General features: G+C 38.8%; 2 protein-coding genes, 2 long non-coding RNA genes and 1 pseudogene across 11 annotated transcripts in view; 2 read left to right on the plus strand and 3 right to left on the minus strand.

Annotated features, from left to right (window-relative positions):
- The window catches only part of LOC110041489 (neural cell adhesion molecule 1-like), a 34,733-nt gene extending 34,042 nt beyond the window's left edge, over positions 1-691 (minus strand). For all 5 annotated transcript variants that reach the window (XM_020746779.2, XM_020746780.2, XM_020746773.2 and 2 more), the window contains exon 1: positions 584-691. In XM_020746779.2, the coding sequence (XP_020602438.1) occupies positions 584-616 (33 nt within the window). In that variant the 5' untranslated portion in view covers positions 617-691. The remainder of the gene's footprint in view (positions 1-583) is intronic.
- Positions 1-11,538, plus strand: part of LOC149109768 (uncharacterized) — a 37,267-nt gene extending 25,729 nt beyond the window's left edge. For both annotated transcript variants that reach the window (XR_016208387.1, XR_016208388.1), the window contains 2 exons: positions 10,702-10,992; positions 11,269-11,538. This is a non-coding gene — a long non-coding RNA (uncharacterized LOC149109768). The remainder of the gene's footprint in view (positions 1-10,701; positions 10,993-11,268) is intronic.
- LOC149109769 (uncharacterized) lies at positions 1,930-8,465 on the plus strand. 2 transcript variants are annotated; one of them, XR_016208386.1, is made up of 4 exons: positions 1,930-2,042; positions 3,231-3,296; positions 4,107-4,167; positions 4,778-8,465. It is a non-coding gene; the product is annotated as an uncharacterized LOC149109769 (long non-coding RNA). The 2 variants fall into 2 exon arrangements; XR_016208385.1 differs by lacking the exon at positions 4,778-8,465 and having other exon boundaries at positions 4,107-4,508.
- On the minus strand, positions 9,445-12,658 carry LOC149109770 (fasciclin-2-like; annotated as a pseudogene). Its single transcript, XR_016208384.1, has 3 exons — positions 12,023-12,658; positions 10,602-10,904; positions 9,445-9,808 (listed from the first exon to the last, which is right to left on the minus strand). The product of XR_016208384.1 is annotated as a fasciclin-2-like (transcript).
- An 816-nt stretch (positions 12,659-13,474) lies between these two features.
- LOC149109771 (neural cell adhesion molecule 2-like) lies at positions 13,475-18,120 on the minus strand. Its single transcript, XM_089294670.1, has 6 exons — positions 18,090-18,120; positions 17,363-17,632; positions 16,143-16,442; positions 15,148-15,287; positions 14,138-14,282; positions 13,475-13,494 (listed from the first exon to the last, which is right to left on the minus strand). Exons 1-6 carry the CDS (start codon positions 18,118-18,120, stop codon positions 13,475-13,477), a joined length of 906 nt encoding a protein of 301 aa, XP_089150796.1.
- Positions 18,121-18,382: the final 262 nt, after the last annotated feature.

Below are 18,382 nucleotides of genomic sequence, written 5' to 3' on the forward strand. Positions count from 1 at the left end.
TCGGTTTAATTTCGGTTGACAGTAAGTCAATTTAGAGGGACAGCTAACGAAAGAAAGAATGAAAGTTTATGGGAGTTTTTCGCTGTTTCCATCTATACAGTCTGTATTTGAATAACTTACCCACGTGGTCTGTACTATAATGCTTCTATTTTATTTTATCTGCAAAGCGTTTTAAACGTTTCAAACTACAGAGACGTTGTTTACTTTTGCCGCATGACTTTCTCGAGTTCGCACCCCTTTCACGCATCGCTGGTACCACGAGAGCAAAGCTGGTTAGTCACAAAGGGAATTTTCCTTGATGCAGCATCAAACTCTCTCTACCATCACAGTGAGAAATGAAAGAAGACAACCAAGGAGAATTTTACAAGCTGGTTGTTTAGCAGTGTTTCAGGTAACCAGTGTACGTGCGGGTTAAGCTGCCTGAAGACCTTCGACGGTCAGCTGTTGACCTGTTAATTGTTCTTTATCTTCTAAATATATATTTTTCCAAATTGTTTTGTCGCTATGGATTTTAAACAGGGTGTATGTTTTCCGCTTGGCGATAATCGGGAGCAGAAGGTGACTTTTAAAACATTTTACTTACTGAGTGTGTCGTTTTCACTGTGGGTTTGTCCATGGTTGCTCAATTAAGCCTGGTTTTCACAAGATGCAAAAAGATGTTGATAATAAGCACCTTGCGTTGGGAAAAATTCCTCACACAAGACGCTATTTAGCATCACTCTACAGCTTCTTGGTGTGTTGCTTATGCCTATGCTTAGGCGCGAGTGAAAACGTTAAGAATATTAAAATGTGCCAAATCAGCGGAAATCGCTTCAACCTTTATTCAATGATTTTTATCAACGCTTTAAAAATGTTTTCCAAACACATAAAAACACACGAGAAGTCACGAGAGATGTTGAAGGCACTTGAGCCCGCAGTGTGTAATGTGACTTTTTTGTGGCGACTCAATATAATTCAAATGGCAACTTTAAATATTGAAATATTTCAACAATTAATTTCATCTGCGCAAAAGCAAAAAAAAAAAATATTGAATACTTTACACGAAACAATGAGGTTCACCCGCCCATTGTCGTACGTGCTGTTTGTCAGCTGTTGTGATCTGCTTTGTGGTTTTGCTTGAAGAGGTCTGAGGTATTTATGATTGTTTCTTCAAGCTGAGACATACGCTCGCCCAATCGATTAACTGTTGAAACACGCGGAGAAATCAAAAAGTATTCAAAAACGCTCCGTAGGTGCTATTGTGAAAAAGTGTCAACGAAAAACCACAGGGCAAATATATTGACGTGAAAAGAATAGTTAAGAAAAAGCTTTTGTCTTGCACGTTAAACAAGCTCTTAATTGAAACAGGCTTTCAGTCCAAGATAAGATTTGTTGTTACTCTGTCGCTTGACACATGATAGATTAAGGCCAAAATTTTGGTTTTGAGTTACCCGCAACATGCACAGTCTGTTTTGGTCTGGCGGTGAAACAGGGAAACATTCCCCTTCATTAAAGCTACGCTTGAATTCGACGGTTTGCTTGCGGGTAATAAATTAGCATGGCTATTGTTCTTTTATGTAGTTTACACGACAAATGCTAATTGTTGTTTTGTGAATGCAGAGCAGAGCAGGTCGACTGCTGCTCCGTAAACAAGCGATCACGCATCGCATTTTCAATTGTTCGTGCTCCCCTCGGGCACGTCCATGCTGTGTTGTCGCCCACTGGTTTTTAAATCACAGCGTCGTTGATATCCTTGAGTGAACAAACTTATATAATCGAATTGCACTTACTTGAGGGCTGGTCTTTCCTTGGTGACCTCCTGTCCGTCCTTATCGTATGCAATCCGTGCTACGCATGTGACGGAAAGCCAAGCTGACTTCATTACCGGTGTCTTTTGTAAACAGCACAAAGCGATAAGATAATTAGACGATTAACTTTCTTGTTTTGTGGATGGTGGAGAGCGGAAAGTTCTACCTTCAGAGAGATAGCGGTAACCGGATCTTAGAAATTCACCTTGCACGTCAAAACAACTCGTTAAACGAATACCTCGTCAGAATTGTCAAGTAAGTGAACCATATGGGAACACGCAAGGGAAAGCAAACTTTCACTCCTCTAGAAATGAAATTATATTCTCTTTGCATTCATTTTCTTCACCATTCACTTAGTCCTACATCAATCAGCTTTAATCTCATCGTTAAAATTATGTTCACGTTTTTTTGACATTGCATCTTGTATTTAAAGATGACTGGATCTTAGAATTCATGAATTGTGTAAGTTTTACTTCAACAAACACAGGTTTTGTTTTAATGTAAAGTTTTTATTTTATTGCTCGGTCCTACTGATAGCCCGTTAGGTCAGGCACGTGTTATAGGTGTGAACAACTTAATTTTCTTTTGCAGCTTTTAGCTGATAATTTTCGCTATTAAAGTGTTGAAAAACTTAGTGAATCGGTTCGATTAGTGTGTTCCACCGCGACGGCGAGCTAGAAAAACACAATTTATTTGTGGTTGAAGTAGTTTTCATATTTAAACTTTGCATCAGCGGAAGAACAGATTCACGCCATGTCAAGTACAAAACCCCTTTCAAATGGAATGAAAACGCAAACTAATTGGTTGTTCAAAGCCCGATTAAGCTAACCCAGGATTAGCTAGAATTTTGATTTCAGTTTTGTAACTTTTTGGTGAGGTGTTCTGTTTATATTGTTTGCCCGTCAGTTTTGATCTGTAATAATCTCAAGCTAAACCGAACGTTAGAGGTGAAAAGCATTGTAAAACAAGAAAAAATAACACTTCAGCTAACGTTTAATCCTGGGTTAACGTAAACCGGCTTTCGAACAACCCGGTTCAGAAGGCAATAATAAACCAAAAGGAGACAAGGATGAGGTACATTATGACGGAATGCGCTTTTGTCATTCGTCGAGTTTTCCACAGTATCAAACTATTAAAGAGCTCGGTTACGGTGTTTTGAAATATTTTGGCAACGTACAAAATTACCTTTAAATTGAAGGAAACCTGAAAGTAATAGTTAACCAAGATATAGTATCACTTAAGAAACCATTAAGAAACAAGTAGAGTAAGGATCGTTAAGATTAACTCGGATTGCAAACGACGAACTTGAAAAATTTAAGCTAACATTTTCAAGACGCCCAAACCGTGACGTACTTCTTTAATATTGGGTTTACAAAAATCTGCTAGTTGGGATTGTCAGAGGGAAATTTAATGAAGTGCGTCAGTCGACCTTCTTTACTTCAGACATCAAAGACATCAAAGGATCAGAGCTGAGTGTCCACATTATGGAAGTATCCGTACTACAGAGAGGTAAAGGTAAATTCTACATACGACCCAAGTGGCCCATGCATGCATAATTTGGCATTCGCAAGAAAGTTTCAAGATAAACTATTTTTACATTGCAAAATTACGTTGTCTTGTTATCAGTGGTTTAGAACCCGAAACCGATACCTGTTGCTATAAATAACGTTATCATTGACTGTATTGTGACTTGTTGTGAAATGCAATATTTAACAAGGTGTGTAATAGGGAAGCGTCCAATGTCAGAACTTTCTCGTTATGGTTTTTCCTACATGTATGTTGCCAAGCCCTTTTTTTGTCACTTCATTTAAGCGATTGTTCACTTTGTTGGGCACATAGCGATACAAAGAGATTATGAAGAGATGCTTCTGGACTTGATTTGAGCACTGTTTTAGTTGCAACCTCTTATGACATCTTTATGTTGGCTTCCCAACGTTTTCCCAAATCTTCTCATCCAATCACAGACGCCGACCAAAAACCACAGTCACATGCAACCTGTCAGTTATTTTGAGTTCTCTGCCATTTAGACCCGGCTAAGTTCTCGATTGTCGGCGAGAAAACCCACCCTGGAGTTCGCGATGAAAATGTTTTTTCCGTCTACCATTCCTTTACATTTCTTTGAACCACCAGGAAAAAAAAACATTAGAAAAGGTCCTAGACACGAAGAAAAGTGCGCACTGAATAAATAGTTAATCTAGGTTGAAATAATCATTATTTCCAAGCTTTTTTGTAGATCTTGTTATAGCTTGCTAATCGCTTCCGCTTAAAAAATAAAGCCATCTGGTGCGGAAGTTGCTTCAAGTTGTTGAATTCTTGCAGTTCACCTGCTCTTGAACAAGAATGGATGGTAGTGACGCAGTGTATGAAGACATAATTTTGTGTATGAAAATTTGTAAATACAATACGCTTATATAATTCAGCTAAATCGTATAAAATTCTTCCGTCGATAAAATTAATTCTTCCTTTCTCTAAGCGGCAAAACTAGCCAAGAAACAACGAAAACAGCACTAGCCGTATTTTCGATGCTAATAACATGTTATACGCTATAATCTAAGAAGATTCACAAGAATCTTTTCAGCCTAAAATCAGCAGAAAAATTATTTTCAGCCTGTGCCGGGGAAACAATATTCTTATTAAAAAAAAAAAAGAATAGAGTAACAAAAGTACTGGGAAGAACAATACTTAGGAAAATTAGTTGGTGTGAACCCAACTTTATAAAGATGAAGATGAATACGAACAAAGATCTCGAGTGCAAAATAATTAAACTTAGACTATAGAAAAATGTAGAGCGTTGAATTTAAACCCACTACGTCGTCTTGAAGAATTTTACTAGCAGATATTTTTCCGCATTGTCATTGATCCTGCAAGAAATCAACGCTCCTGTGAATCTTAAACATCCTTGTGCTTTTTTTATTGTTATCTATTGGACGTTATTCAACATTTGCTGCTGGGATATCGTTTTAAGGTTTCCTTCTCAATTCGAATTTTAGGAAAGAAACTGCAACATTGTCGCGTACAACCCCTCGCCCCGGGGGTACTCCATATAGTGGCACTGGAAGGCTCCCCCCGAAAGGGCTTCAGGTACATAAAAGGGTAGGGATTTCACAAGTTAAGGTATATGGAAGGGTAAGGAAATCTGTCATTTAGTTATTTTAAAGGGCCTTTAAAATATTTCAAACAAACGTACCCTGTGGCTGTATCATTTCATTTATCAAGCACTACATGAAAATGACAAGAACATTTCCTTTTTTTGGCGATTTATTCATAATACGGACCCTTCAAGAGGTACCTTTTTCATTTAAAGGTGTACGAAGGGAGCACCGTTCTGTCAAAATGGTATACAAAAGGGTAAGGGGTTGAACCTTGGGGCGGAGCCTCCCCATGTAGAAAATTGTAGAGTAGCGCCCGCCCCCCCCTCTCCCCCCCCCCCTCTCCCCTGAGCGCACAAGTGTTTGGCCACCCTGTTCCAAGATGTTGCTTGGTGCAAACGGGCAGACAAACGTGTACAGCATGCTGTGCCGCAGCAGGGTTGCAATATGTTGCATTTGAATGTTGCGTGTTTTTGGCGGGGCCTGAATGATCCCCCACAAAACAATGATTTGATCTACGAGTCGTACCCGGCTTATCTTCCTCTTGAGGTCCAAGAACAAAGTGATATCAGTCGTTGGCATTTAATGGATACACCTTGCTCGAGAAAACAAAAAACATCGACCATGTAAAGTATGATTCGCTCTCTTCAAAATTAGTCTAACTCTGTCTATGCTCGAATATACTGTTATGTTACTCGGATGTTTAACTATTTGTGAGGTCATAAACATCTCTTGCTTGAAATATCCAAGGACTGAATTTTTACCATATTTATCAGTCATGTTAATTTTCATTTCGATCCATGTTTCTATTGAAACTGCTTTGCTTTGAAGATACAGCAATTTAGAATTTCTGAATTCTTTTCTGAAAATTTTCTCGTGAATAGGACAAAACTGGGAAAAATAACAGCATTTTACCTTACCACAAGACTTAAGACTAAAGATAATATAGATTTAAATATTACTACAACGTTTAGTATTTTATTTATATTGGCTACCATACCGGTTTAACAACGCTGGTTTGAGAAATAAAAAATGTTTTCTGTTTCTATTTAGCGATCTTTGCTGACTTCATAGTTTACATTTTTTCTCCTTTGTGCGGAGAAGGCATCACGCTAGACACGAATAGACTATAAACATTTTATAGAGCTTGTGAAACTTAGTAATTGTGAAATGTGTGGCTGTTTGAGCGTAATATTCAGAGAGGAATTGGCTTTCAAGAACTGCAAAATTTCTGGGTGGCGATTAAAGTGCTAATCAGCTCATACATTCTTTGTAAAATTTTCAGGTTTTTTAAACCCCGTCGCTTTGCAAATACTCAATACATCGGGGTCATCTTCCTTGGGACAGTTAATCGTGCTGTGCCCTTTCAATATTCAGAACGGATATTATCGTACGCCTTGATCAGAAACTGAATCGCTTATATGCTAATGAGGCAAATATTGTAAAGAAAGATTCCCCTATAGAGTTCTGATAAAAAGGAGAGAGTGATTTGGAGGATGAGAAAAACTGTCGTCTAAACAAGCGTAGGCGTCTTGTGTATTTCTGCAGCTGTTTCGATGTTTCTTCAAATTTGAAAAGAGGAAAAAAATAGTTTTTCCTTTTGCAAAAAAAAAAATAATTTCTGTTACCATAGAGTTATGCTGAATGGTGTTCAGAGCTCGTAGTAACATTTATTTCTCAAGCGTTCAAAATTTTTAAATGTATATCTTCGCCAGCAAAATCTCTTCTGAAAAATAATCAGACTTGTAAATTTTACAGTTATTTTATTTGGCCCCTTCTCGACTACTATACACTGTTTTGAATACGTTTCCGTCATAGACAGAAACAAAATTTTCAGACGCCGATGAAAACAGGCTTGTACGTGATGTTCCATTCTGAAAGTATCAATATCACGCAATGTCACGTTTTGTGCCGTCGCGCGATATAACGTGGCACTTGTCACTTGTTCATACCACCTGCAACTTCAGACACGGAAATTGTTGAATTTCGACGAAATGTTTACAAGTTATCTCGTCTATCCTTACGTCTTTGAAATCCTCGATCGAAACGGAGCTTAGCGTCTTGAACCGTGGACGATCGGAAATGTTGTATTTTTCTTTTTTCTTTTTTTCAAAGTATTTCCCATACGCAATATTAAGCCTGACTAACGCCTGAGGACATCTGTAATGAACGCTGTGCCCACGCAACATGGTGTTTAATTGTTTACGTTTGGCGACTACTAAAAAACATGCAATCTAGCACAACCGGATGATCCGGTTTAGAACTGGTCGCTGTCCTTTCTGGTATAATAGCTAAACGTAACTCAGTGATATCTTTTAGTCTTGAAGGAAGTTGTAAGATCGATGATTTAATTTAACTCTTTTTATTACGTAATATTGATCGATCACGTACAAGTGTCTGATGAGTGTCTCAAAGAAGGTCTAATTCTGTGAAGTCTTCATCACGGCACCGTTTATAACAGAATTAACTTTAAAGGACAGTCACGGTATTTTGAGTTATTTTGGCCACATACAAAATTACCTTTAAATGGTAGGAAACCTGAAAATAACAGTTTAATAAGATAGAACAACACCAAAGAGATAATGATAAACCATAAAGGAACGAGGATGGCTAAGGATGGAGAAGATTCACACGGATTACAAAAGACGAATTTGAAAAATTGAGGCCAAACCTTTCAATATGCGCAAACCGTGACGTAGCTCCTTTAAAGTAAAGGAACTGCTTCTAACAACAGTCTACCATTGTACAACATCAAAGGCTCTTTGAGCTATCTCGTGTTACACAGTTCTCCACATCCCTGTGCCTTACATTTTGCAGTAGCATAATATCTTCAGCGTAACTCTGCACTTGACGGAGGCGTTTTAAAAAGTTCTTTTGTATTTGAATATCCCCATGAGGGAAACCTCGAAATTATGGATGGGGCATGGCGCTAAGAGAGCGTATCCCTAAGTAAACTTCTAGAGCCAGGTGATTCCAAGGGTGGACAGTGTTTTCCGAGATATAATCGCTATTCAGGGGATATAACTTTAACCCGTGGATACCGTTGACTACCCTTCGAACAAACAGTGCCATTGCCTCAAGTTGCTTGTGTATTACTTTTATCCTTGCAACATAAGCAGATTTTAATCAGCATGTAATGCACAGTGTCATGATTAACTGTCCCAAGGAAGATGAGCCTGCCGAAAATTCAACAGATAAGTGGTTGTGCATTCAAATTCTCTCTGGCTACGTTAAAAAGAGGAACACAATAGCGCGCTTATTCCTATGTTTCTGCTAGTTACTGATTGGGGACGGACCAGTTTTTTTTTTGGGGGGGGGGGGGGGGAGTGGGGAGGGTAGGTTGGGCAACTTCCAAAAAAAAAATTCTGCACGCCAAAAACGGCTGAAAACAAAATCGTGCAAGGGGAGTCATGGGAAAAACATCAAGCAAGTGCTTTCTACTATCCGGGTCCTATTTTTTAGGTGAAAAAAATTCTTGCACAAGTTATTGCCCACCAGAAAAATCATGTACAACCTTAAGGTAAGAAAAAAATTTCATACCCCAGAAATTTGGTCAGCCCCCCTCCCCCGCAACTCCTCAAAAAAATAATGGTCCATCACTTATTTCTAATTCTTGAGGTGTCTGTGTCCTTTTGAGTGGTTTTTACACCTAGAAGAAATACACTCTTGAACTTTGACGTAAATATGTGATCCTGGTTTGTAGTAGGGGATTTTTGTGACCCGGAGAGGGGGGGAGGGGGCGCGTTTTCACGAGTCCATTTCAGTTTGTGGTTCTTGAGTGGTGAGAAACTGTTCTGTGAATCGTGATTGTAGTATACTCCGTAAAACGCGTATTTCAAAGATCGTGAAAACGAATTTTGCTTTATGAAATGTAAAATCAAGTTTGGTGACTTGTGAAACCTTCCTTGTTCTTATATATTCCTTTTGAAACGTTTACGCTAAAAGACTAATAGAAGCCACTCGTGGTTAGTTAAGGTCATGTGTTAATTTGAGATGGAAAGAATTGTTTTCTTTGTCGTGCACTTTCTAAAAATAACCTGATCGAATTTGAATCTAAGCCTATTTCAAGCATTTTTCAGCATAGCAACGCATTAAATTGAGGTGGATTGAAACTGGTTTGTCATCCTCGAATGAGATATTGGCTCATGTCATCATCTCGAGATTCTATTCAGGGGAAGTGGAACTGAGGCAACTCGGTGTTCCATTGACCCTCAGTTATCTACGTGTGCATGGCGGTGAGCTGCATCACTGACATGGCAGAGTCTTTGTTGAGGGAAGTTTTAGTTCACACGGTCAAGAGAGATTTTAGATCGTTCAGCTTCAATCTTTCGAGATTACAACCAGAAATAGCTCTCTGTAACGTTTAGTGGGTGTTTTTTTTTTTGGGGGGGGGGGGGGGAATAGGGAATCAAAGGGTTAAGGTACATCATGCATCGAGAGAATTTGCTTCTGATTTCGGAACGGCCATCTTTGTTTTTCCGTAATTTGGCGCAAGTATTAATCTTTTGCTTTTCGTCAAGGCCCAGACCATTTCCTCCGCCTAACTTAAGCACATGTTTCAACACAAATCACAATCAGCCAGCCAAACTTAATTTTACAAGGCCTGAAGCATACTTTAACCATTACTGTTTAGGATTATACGTACACTTGTCTTTGTGTGTTGAGAAGTTAGTAACCTAGTAAGTCGTAAATTCCTAGCCTTTATTTGTGGAGTGACCCGGCTAAGCGTTACAGTTTAGGAGTGCCTGTGCCTAAGCTTACGCCAATGCCGCCTACGTCAATGTCTGTGCTATTGACTATGCGTGCGCTATGGTGAAAACGAGCCTTTAGTTGCGTCTCGTGAATGTTCATGGCCTCAGAACAAAAACAGAAGACCACCAACCAAGATTGTTAGGGAGGCACTGGTTATCACGCGTGACTGTGAACTTCGTTCTGCAAAACAAGAAACAAAAGTTTCTGAGAAACGTGCAACAATTGCAAAAAGGGAAAATACCGTATGGGAATTGCGTTTGAACGGTAGTGGGAGGCACGCGGGAAGTCTAAAGTATGCAGAGGCGAAGGAAAAGAGAAAAGTGAAGCAAAGGTTTTCTCCAGCAAAACTTCGTGATTGTCATCTGATCAAACGATTTTATTGGGCAAACAGTTGAGATCCCAAAAGACTACAAAACGAAGTTTCCGATTAACTTACGGCAAAGAGAGTCAATTTCACACGGTCCATTCGACGAGCCTAACCGAAAACTGACTTACGTTGACCTTCCCCATGTTAAGCTGGTTGAATTTACAAACTCGTTTGTTCAAGAGCTCAAGAAGAACACGAAGCTTTGCAACTTATGCGCGGAAAAAAAATGCAGTGTAAGAATGAAAGAGGTTGTTTGTTAAGAGGAATACTTGAGCTAATAAATTCACAATTATTACTCGGGTCGGAGACCGAAATGCAAGGGAAGGCTCACGACGAATGTGGAAAGCAAATTGAGGAGAAAGATTGGTAAAGATTAATTTCACAACTGCTTACGTTGTGTGTATAACTGTGATGATCAATCATGTCTTCAAAGATTGGTATGTTCACCAGATATAAAATGACTAAGTTCAACTACTTGAGATGTTCACAACGTCACCTATGTGTTTTTCAGAAACATTACATGTCATGGTGATGTCCCTAAATCCCTTGTCCAAGTCTCCATCCTCGTAATTACTGACTAAACTCAGTACACTACTTCTTAAATACCTCCTGGGAAGTTTGTCTGAATGTATCTCTCTCCAGGCAAGCTTTCTCCTCCTTTGTTTTTGGCGATCACCTCAAACTTGTACTGGACTTTGTTTTGTAGATCGCTGAGGTCATACCGTAGTCCTTTCGTAGTATCTGTTATCCACGGGCCTTTCTTGTTATCTTTCTCCACCCGGCATCTTACCGAGTAAGTGATATCATCATCGCCCCCAGTCTCCTCAGGGCGCCGCCACTTCAGCGTGAAGCTGTCTTTGGTTAGCAGAGTGGACACAGGCGAGTAGATGACTGGTCGCTCGGGTGCACCTACAAAGAAAAGAAAAAATGACGGCTACTTTAATGCTTCGACTGCAACTTCTACATCAAAGAAAGGAACGCTTCTTTATATGGTAATGTGAGTACAAGTAAATTGAACTTGGATTGATGCTAAACAGTCAATTGCGCGTTAAAGTCGAAAATTATGCAAGACAACTTCCGAACATTGGTTTAAGACCTAAATACTTCACCTTTCTAAGGCTTTTATTATTTCTTTAAAATAACTCTTCAATGACTATTTTGACCAATGACAAATGAAAACTTTACATTACTTAGTAAGTGAATAACATTTCCATAACATTTTAACTTTCAGTACTTTGATCAATACTGTTTTGTTTACAATCTATTATTGCAGGTCAGCTTGTAAGCTCAAGTCTTAATAAGATTACTAAGGAGGTTCCAGATGTTGACACTATGGATGAAACTGTAGTCTGTGTGACCACTTTCATGAGGTACTGTTTATCACGTGACTTTTTCACCTTACAAAATCACGAGCCAGTTGAAGACCATTTAGAAGCTTTTAACTGTTGCTATAGCATGCCCTATGGCTTATTTCAAAAGTTAAGCATAGAGAAGATCTAATTCTAAAATTTTTGACATTAATAAATAAGCACATGTAAGTCTCTCTTTGTGGATTTTTTTTTCTTTTTTTTTTTTTCAACTTTCTAAGTATTTGTTTTGGGGTAAAAGGCTGCATAGGTGAATACAACTGCCAAGCACCGGTAGAGAGGGCGGGGGGGGGGGCATGTACCCTCACAACATCATCAAATCAAAATTCTAGGAATTGTTATTTCCAATATTTCCCACAAGAAATGCTAGGTTTTGGACAACACCAAGAAGGGTAATATGAAAATGTCCCAGGCATTCCATGATGTTTGCTCAGACCACTGAACCACTAGCGCCAACCTTCAAGAGGGAATTCACCACAGTAAGATTTTTTTAAGGGGGGGCAAGTGACCTGGTTGCATATGCCACTCAACCAGGGCCAGACTAACACATACAGAGATAAGCCTGATTTCTCAGGCTAGTGTTTTCCATTGACAGCTACAGTAGTTTAAAACGAACACAATGTGAATGGCATAATTATGGTCTGTTATTCTAAAACTCACAGTATTCTTCAGTCTTTACGTTTACACGGACTGGGGGGGGGGCCCAATCGGCCTTGGAAGTGGCTCTCAGTGAGATGCTGTATTCAGTGTTATGTTCTAGATCAGTGATAATGTACGATGTTTCATCTCCATCGATGTTCAGAGTAGTGCTTGAAAAAAGTCAAGACATATTTGTTGATGGGCATGCCTCCATCTTGTTTTGGCTGCTCCCATATGAGTTCGATACTCTTACAGCTGGCTGTGGCTTTAAGATTTTCAATCTTACTTGGTGCTTCTGAAAACAGCAAAACAAACAAACAAAAAAACATTAAAAGAGTTATTACTCCACCTAACACCTCCTTACATCAAATCATCCGCACATTGGCCCCATTTCATTGATCAAAAAGAGAATGTGCAAAGCTGAATTAAAACAGTTTTAAAAACGAATTCAGTTCAGTTCACACAGTGATTGATGAAATGAGTGTTGTTATTGGGCAAATTTTCCTTTAAGTATTCAAGAACCCAATTCAACACTCACTGTCTGAAGCAAAAAGCAAAACACTGCACAAGAACATTCAAGGAAGTGTTCTCTATAGGTGCCACATTCAATTACACATGAATTGTTCGAACAATTTTCAGCCTCCAAAATTGGTCACTGACTGGAAACAAGGAATCCTACTTGAGTTCAATGGAATAGTTTGTGGATCCAAATTTATTTTGTGCATGGCATTTGTACACACCAAAGTTCTTCAAGGCATTTGTGAAGAGCTTCTTTTCAGCAACTATTGAAGCATTGGACACGAGCTTTTTTTTTAAATCGCATAGTAACAAATGGTTCTGGATAACTACCAAACTTGCATCGCACCCATGTTGGATCACTGTTGCCCAAATAAGAGTACACTTCTCTGGGTGAGGCCAGCCCAATGATGAAAGGTTTTGCTAAAAATGAAAAATGCCATTTTTTAAACACACTTGAAAATTTTTTTTCACCAGAGAACAACACACTCTTCATATTGCTACCATGGTTGGAAAGTAAATAGTCACAGAGTAGTGACTACTCATGAAATATGTTTGGAATATTGATTACTATGTTACTACCATTCAGTCCCTAGTACTATTACTGTAACGAGGTAGGTAACAGGTTAAGTCTGGATACAAGCCAAGAGGCCCATCCGGCTAGAACTTATTTCTGTAGCATGAAGCGCCTAGGAATATTTCTACTCCACCCTGGATGGGATGCTAGTCCATCGCAGGGTTACCTGCAGTATTAAATTCACCAGTACCCATTTATATATCTGGGTGGAGAGAGGCACTGTGAGAGTAAAGTATCTTGCCCAAGAACACAACACAATGTCCCCGGCCAGGGTTTGAACCCAAACTCCTCGATGTGAGTCGAGCACACTAACCATGAGGCCACCGCGCCTCCACATTAACATTAATAAACAAAATGATAATTGTGAAATATGACAATCATCATGGCACAAAGAAAAAATCTGCCAAAGAAAACAGACAGAATCTGATTCTTTAAATGGGATTCAAAACCAAGACCCCCCAGATACCAATCGGGTGCTCTTAAATGAGCTACGAAGAGACTCTTAGGGTGCCAGGCTTGTTACTAGGTTTCTAATAATGTAACATGCAGTCTGCATTTCATTAAACAATGAAAAATCACGAATATGTAGCAAGTTCTTTATTATTAAAATAAATAGAAACAATTTTTATGTTGTAACCGTGGGACAAGATAACATCTTGGACTTAATTAAATAGTTTTCAGTCCAGGTTCAAATATGAGCAGTGCAGTAAAACATAACAATTTCCATTTCTTTGCTTTCCTTAACACTTCCTGATTTGACCTGTCTCTCTCTCTCTCTCCCCGTTCCTAAATCTGTGACTGGAAAACCAGTTTCCAAAATTCCAGTCTTAAGAAAATGTTGGCTTTTGAGACTCCCTTTCCATCAAAAGTTGTCATGACCTTCCTTGGAAGAGTGGATATTAAATAAGCAATGCTCAGAGGTAAAATACATGTAGAGATTTTACAGCTTTCGCCTCACAATGCAAGATTCTCATCTCAAGCAAGGGTTGAGCTGTACCATAAGATAGCTTTATGTGAAAAGAAAAAAGGATTTATCCCCTTACATTCAATGTTAATGGGTATCGACAAATTCTTCACAATGGTATTTCCTTGGCTATCAACAGCAGTGTTGCTCTCTTCACAAATGTACTCTCCACCATCTTGCACTTGGATGTTTTTGAACTCAATTATGCTTTGTCCTTTAGTTTGCTAGAGAAAGAAAACAGAACAAAGTGTCTGACCTTCAATATGCAGAAAGCCTCATTAGCAGAGATTGACTATTTAAGCTGCCATTTAAGAAACAGAAAACGTGTACTGGGTTTCTAACGAGTTATAGAAATACGAGTGGAAGTCTGGGAGAATGAGAAAGGCTATGGGAACACGAGCCATAGGCAAGTGTTTCCACAGGTTTTTCGAGTTCTCCCAAAGTGTTTCTATAACTTGATAGAAACACGGAGAACATGTTTTCTATTTCTTTTAAAAAAAACCACGACGAAAAAAGGAAAACAACTTGTTAACTCTGATTATCAAAATGTAAAATTCTCTTTGCTTGTGCCATCATTATATCGACAGCTCGTGCTAGTTCTGTGTTTCTATTGAGTTTTAGTATAAATCTACTAGCGTTCTATCAGGAATGCTGTCCTCTGATTGGTTACACTACTCACGTTCTATTCTGTGATAGATAGTGAGTAGCGCAGCAGAGTGCGCTGGGGGCCGCTTCTTTGTGTTTTTGAAGTGTCTGTAAAGAGGATTTAGATGAAAGTTTTGAACGACTAATAGATTTATACTAAAACAATTAGATTATTCACTCTCGATTTCTATGCGTGATAGTTGACGAGGGCGCAACCCGAGTTAACAATCACGCGATAGAAATCTCAGGCTCATAATCTAATTGCTTCATAGAAACACGATTTTTAACCAATCAACGCACGTATTTTCTTAAATTCATAAATTATGCTGGCCCGTCTCCATGGCAGAGTTGTAAATCACGCAGTCGAGAATTTCCTTAGATTTTACACTTTACACTCTAGATCTCCTGTAGAGAAACAATTTGGTTACTTTCTAGTTTCCTTACCTGCTGTCGAGGGTCTATAACCCCATTTCGTCTCCATACCACATCTGGGAGAGGATTGCCAGTTGCTTCACACTTTAATTTGTAGTTGTCCCCTCTCTTTAACGATACAGGAATGCCTTGTGTGACAATCTTTGGTGCAACTGAAATACAAAATTAAAACAATTACACAAAATATGCACAAGTGATATCCATTTAAGAAACTGCTGTAATAGCATCCAATGGAGTTAATCTTGACGATTTTGACATGGACGTTCGAAGAAGTCTAATGGCTGGCAATTGCAGCTGAATTCTAACTACATGTAGAATTAGCAAATACTGCTTATGCTTTTCTTTTGTGTGGTTTTTATTTTTTGACAAAAATTGGCACCTTTGACGACATTTTGGAATGCTTTCAATACTGTAAGAAAAACATGATTCGAAACTCAGTCATAGATAAACATGACTGGCATTGACCAATCAAATGGTTTCAATGTTGAAGGTCACTTCAATTCCATGATTAACTTGTGACCATTTTTCAAAATTCAAATAACACAGCCTTTACAACAATTTCAGTGCGAGAATTTTGATTTAATTTCGAAGAAGATGCCTACAGTAACATTCTAAACCCTAAATAACCAACGATGCTTTCAATGTAAGATACAAATCGATCAGTTGGGTTTGTCATACATGTATAACTCGCCCTAAAATTTAACAATTTTCACTCCAGACCCACTCACCCCCACCCCCCTCCCAACCTGGATTCCCAGGGTACTTGACTCCCTCTCCCATGAGAATTTCCAGAATACTATTTGTTGGGAGGCTGGGGTGGATTTTTCCTGCTATCACCAGCCAGAAGGAGGACACTAAATTAACTGATTGAAATGCCCGAACTCATCTGGCCCTTATTCCTACGGACACACTGCTACTGCTGTTTATTGCACCAGCACACCATTAGTCCACAAAATATTAATATCAAATCCTAAATTCAAAATCTTTATCCATGACATGATCCTCACCAAACACATCAACCACCTCCACTACAGCACTGGCTTGACCAATCTCCTCTCCAGTTTCCTCAATCTTGATGAAAGCCACGCAGGTGTAATTGCCTTTAGTAAATGACACGTCCACAGATGTAAAGGTCAGATTACACCCACTGACTTGAACATTGCCAATTGTTTTAATTTGGTTTCCATCTGGGGAGAGCCATTTGCATTGGGGAGTAGGAACACCAGTCGCCTTGCATATGAAGGAGGCTGGATAGCCCTGAGTTAAATACCTCCTTGGCACGGAGAATGGGTTGATCTTTGGCAGCTCTAAGAGGCAAAAGTGCATTATTCTCATGAGTTCAAGAAATCATGTCTATCTAGAAATCAACCTGGTAGAAAGTATGCAATAATACAGTTGTCCTTCAATTTGAAAGAAACACAGAACTAGCACAAGCTGTTGATGTAATAATGGCAGCACAAAGTAAATTCACAATTTTGATAACCAAAATAAATAAGTGATTCTTAATGTTTTTTTTTCCTTCAAAAAGCTGTAAAAGCACTCAACAGCAGCTCATTTTCCAACATTTCTCTTTCTCCCAAACTGTACTTTCTTAGACAACTGAAAAGGGCTAACATTATGACCAAAGACCCTATAACATTCTATATCACCTGCATCCGCCCTTTTATGGAGTACACATGTGCAGTCTTCTACCATGTCCTTTTCGAGTACCTCTCTGGTGAGCTTAAATCTCAACAGAAAAGCGCATTCAGTATTATTTTTCCTTTGTTGTCCTCTGAGATGCTATGTCAGCAGCAAAACCTAATCAGCCTCGCAGAACCCCGCCGTGCTATATCAGCTAAGCTTTTTGCAGACATATAATAAGCAATCAAGATCAGAAGTTATGCCCCCTCCTACCCCCACCGATCATGCGTGTTAAGAACCTTCACAGTGTACGCCCATTTCAGTTGCCCACATGTAAAACGAACAAGATGAATGATTGTTTTGTATATATAGTCATTGTAAATAGTTGTTTTAATTTCTTGGTTTCACTTTGCATTGTTTCTTAAGTTATTTAATATTTTGTAAAGTTTCTACACAATTCAGTAACGTACTGCCACAGTTGAAACTCAATAATTAAACTATCTGTTATATTCTATCTATTCTCAACTTCAACTTTTTTTATAACTGGGTAGAAACACTGAAAATATTCTCTATTTCATAACTTAAATGTGCGGTTTTTACTTACCCACAACATACACCTCAGTTTTAGCATCTTGCTCCAATCCACTTTGTTCAACTTTACAAGTATAGTTGCCTCGATCAGATTTTGCCACCTTGTCTATTTTCAAAGAGCCATCATCGAGTACACTCAGGCGGCGATCAGAAGCAGGGTTCAACTCCTTACCATCCTTCTTCCATGTATATGTTGGTTTGGGATAGCCAGAAATGCCAAGCTTAATGGTGTCCACATTTCCAATTCTGATGTGCTGAGTTTTGGCAACCTGATCTATATTAACTGAAACAAATTACGAAGGCCATGTTACAAACAATGCATTAAAGTATTTGACTTTTGACTTAAAAAATATGCCCACATATTTGTCTTTGGACATTACCTGTTCCTTGAAGCTCACAGTTTTTCCTCAAGCTTTGCTCTTGGAAAACTGTTTGCTTCTCAGAACAGATTGTGTAAAAAACGGAACAGAAATCTGAGCATACTGTCACATCAAATGGTACAAAAAAAAAAAAAAGATATTAGAATCAGCGAGAAACATAATGGTCTGGTCGTTTAGCTATCTTGAAGATTATTTTAGTCTACTAGTAAAGAGGTCTTATCATGAGCCTCGCCTAAGGTACAAGTTTTTGACACTAATTTGAAAACCTTGGACGGCCTTTTCAAATTCTTCCTTTGTGTTGGAAAACCCTCCAAAAACGTAGAACAATTTGGTCTCTTTTACTTCAACGTTGCGACTTACTTGAATATGAAACTTGGTAATTTGGACACATTCCTGTATGAGCAAAGTTATTTTAGTTCACAGCCTCTCTGTTTACGCACGCGAAAGAAAAAGCGAGCGCGAAGCAGGCAAGTCTTCCGTTTTGTGCTGGCGTCCAGTCCTCTCGCGATTCTATCCGCGAGTACGATCAAAAAAAAATACGAGAAAATAGAGGGCTGTGAACAGTCTTAAGTTATTTAGTTGTAATTTTAGCACCGTTTTGACCAAAGATGTGCCAAAATCGTCAGGATAGTGCCCCTTCAAGATGTGCAGCA

The sequence above is a fragment of the Orbicella faveolata genome, unplaced genomic scaffold (assembly GCF_042242905.1).
Source record: "Orbicella faveolata isolate gen_17 unplaced genomic scaffold, um_ofav_v1 contig_25, whole genome shotgun sequence".
Lineage (NCBI taxonomy): Eukaryota > Metazoa > Cnidaria > Anthozoa > Scleractinia > Merulinidae > Orbicella > Orbicella faveolata.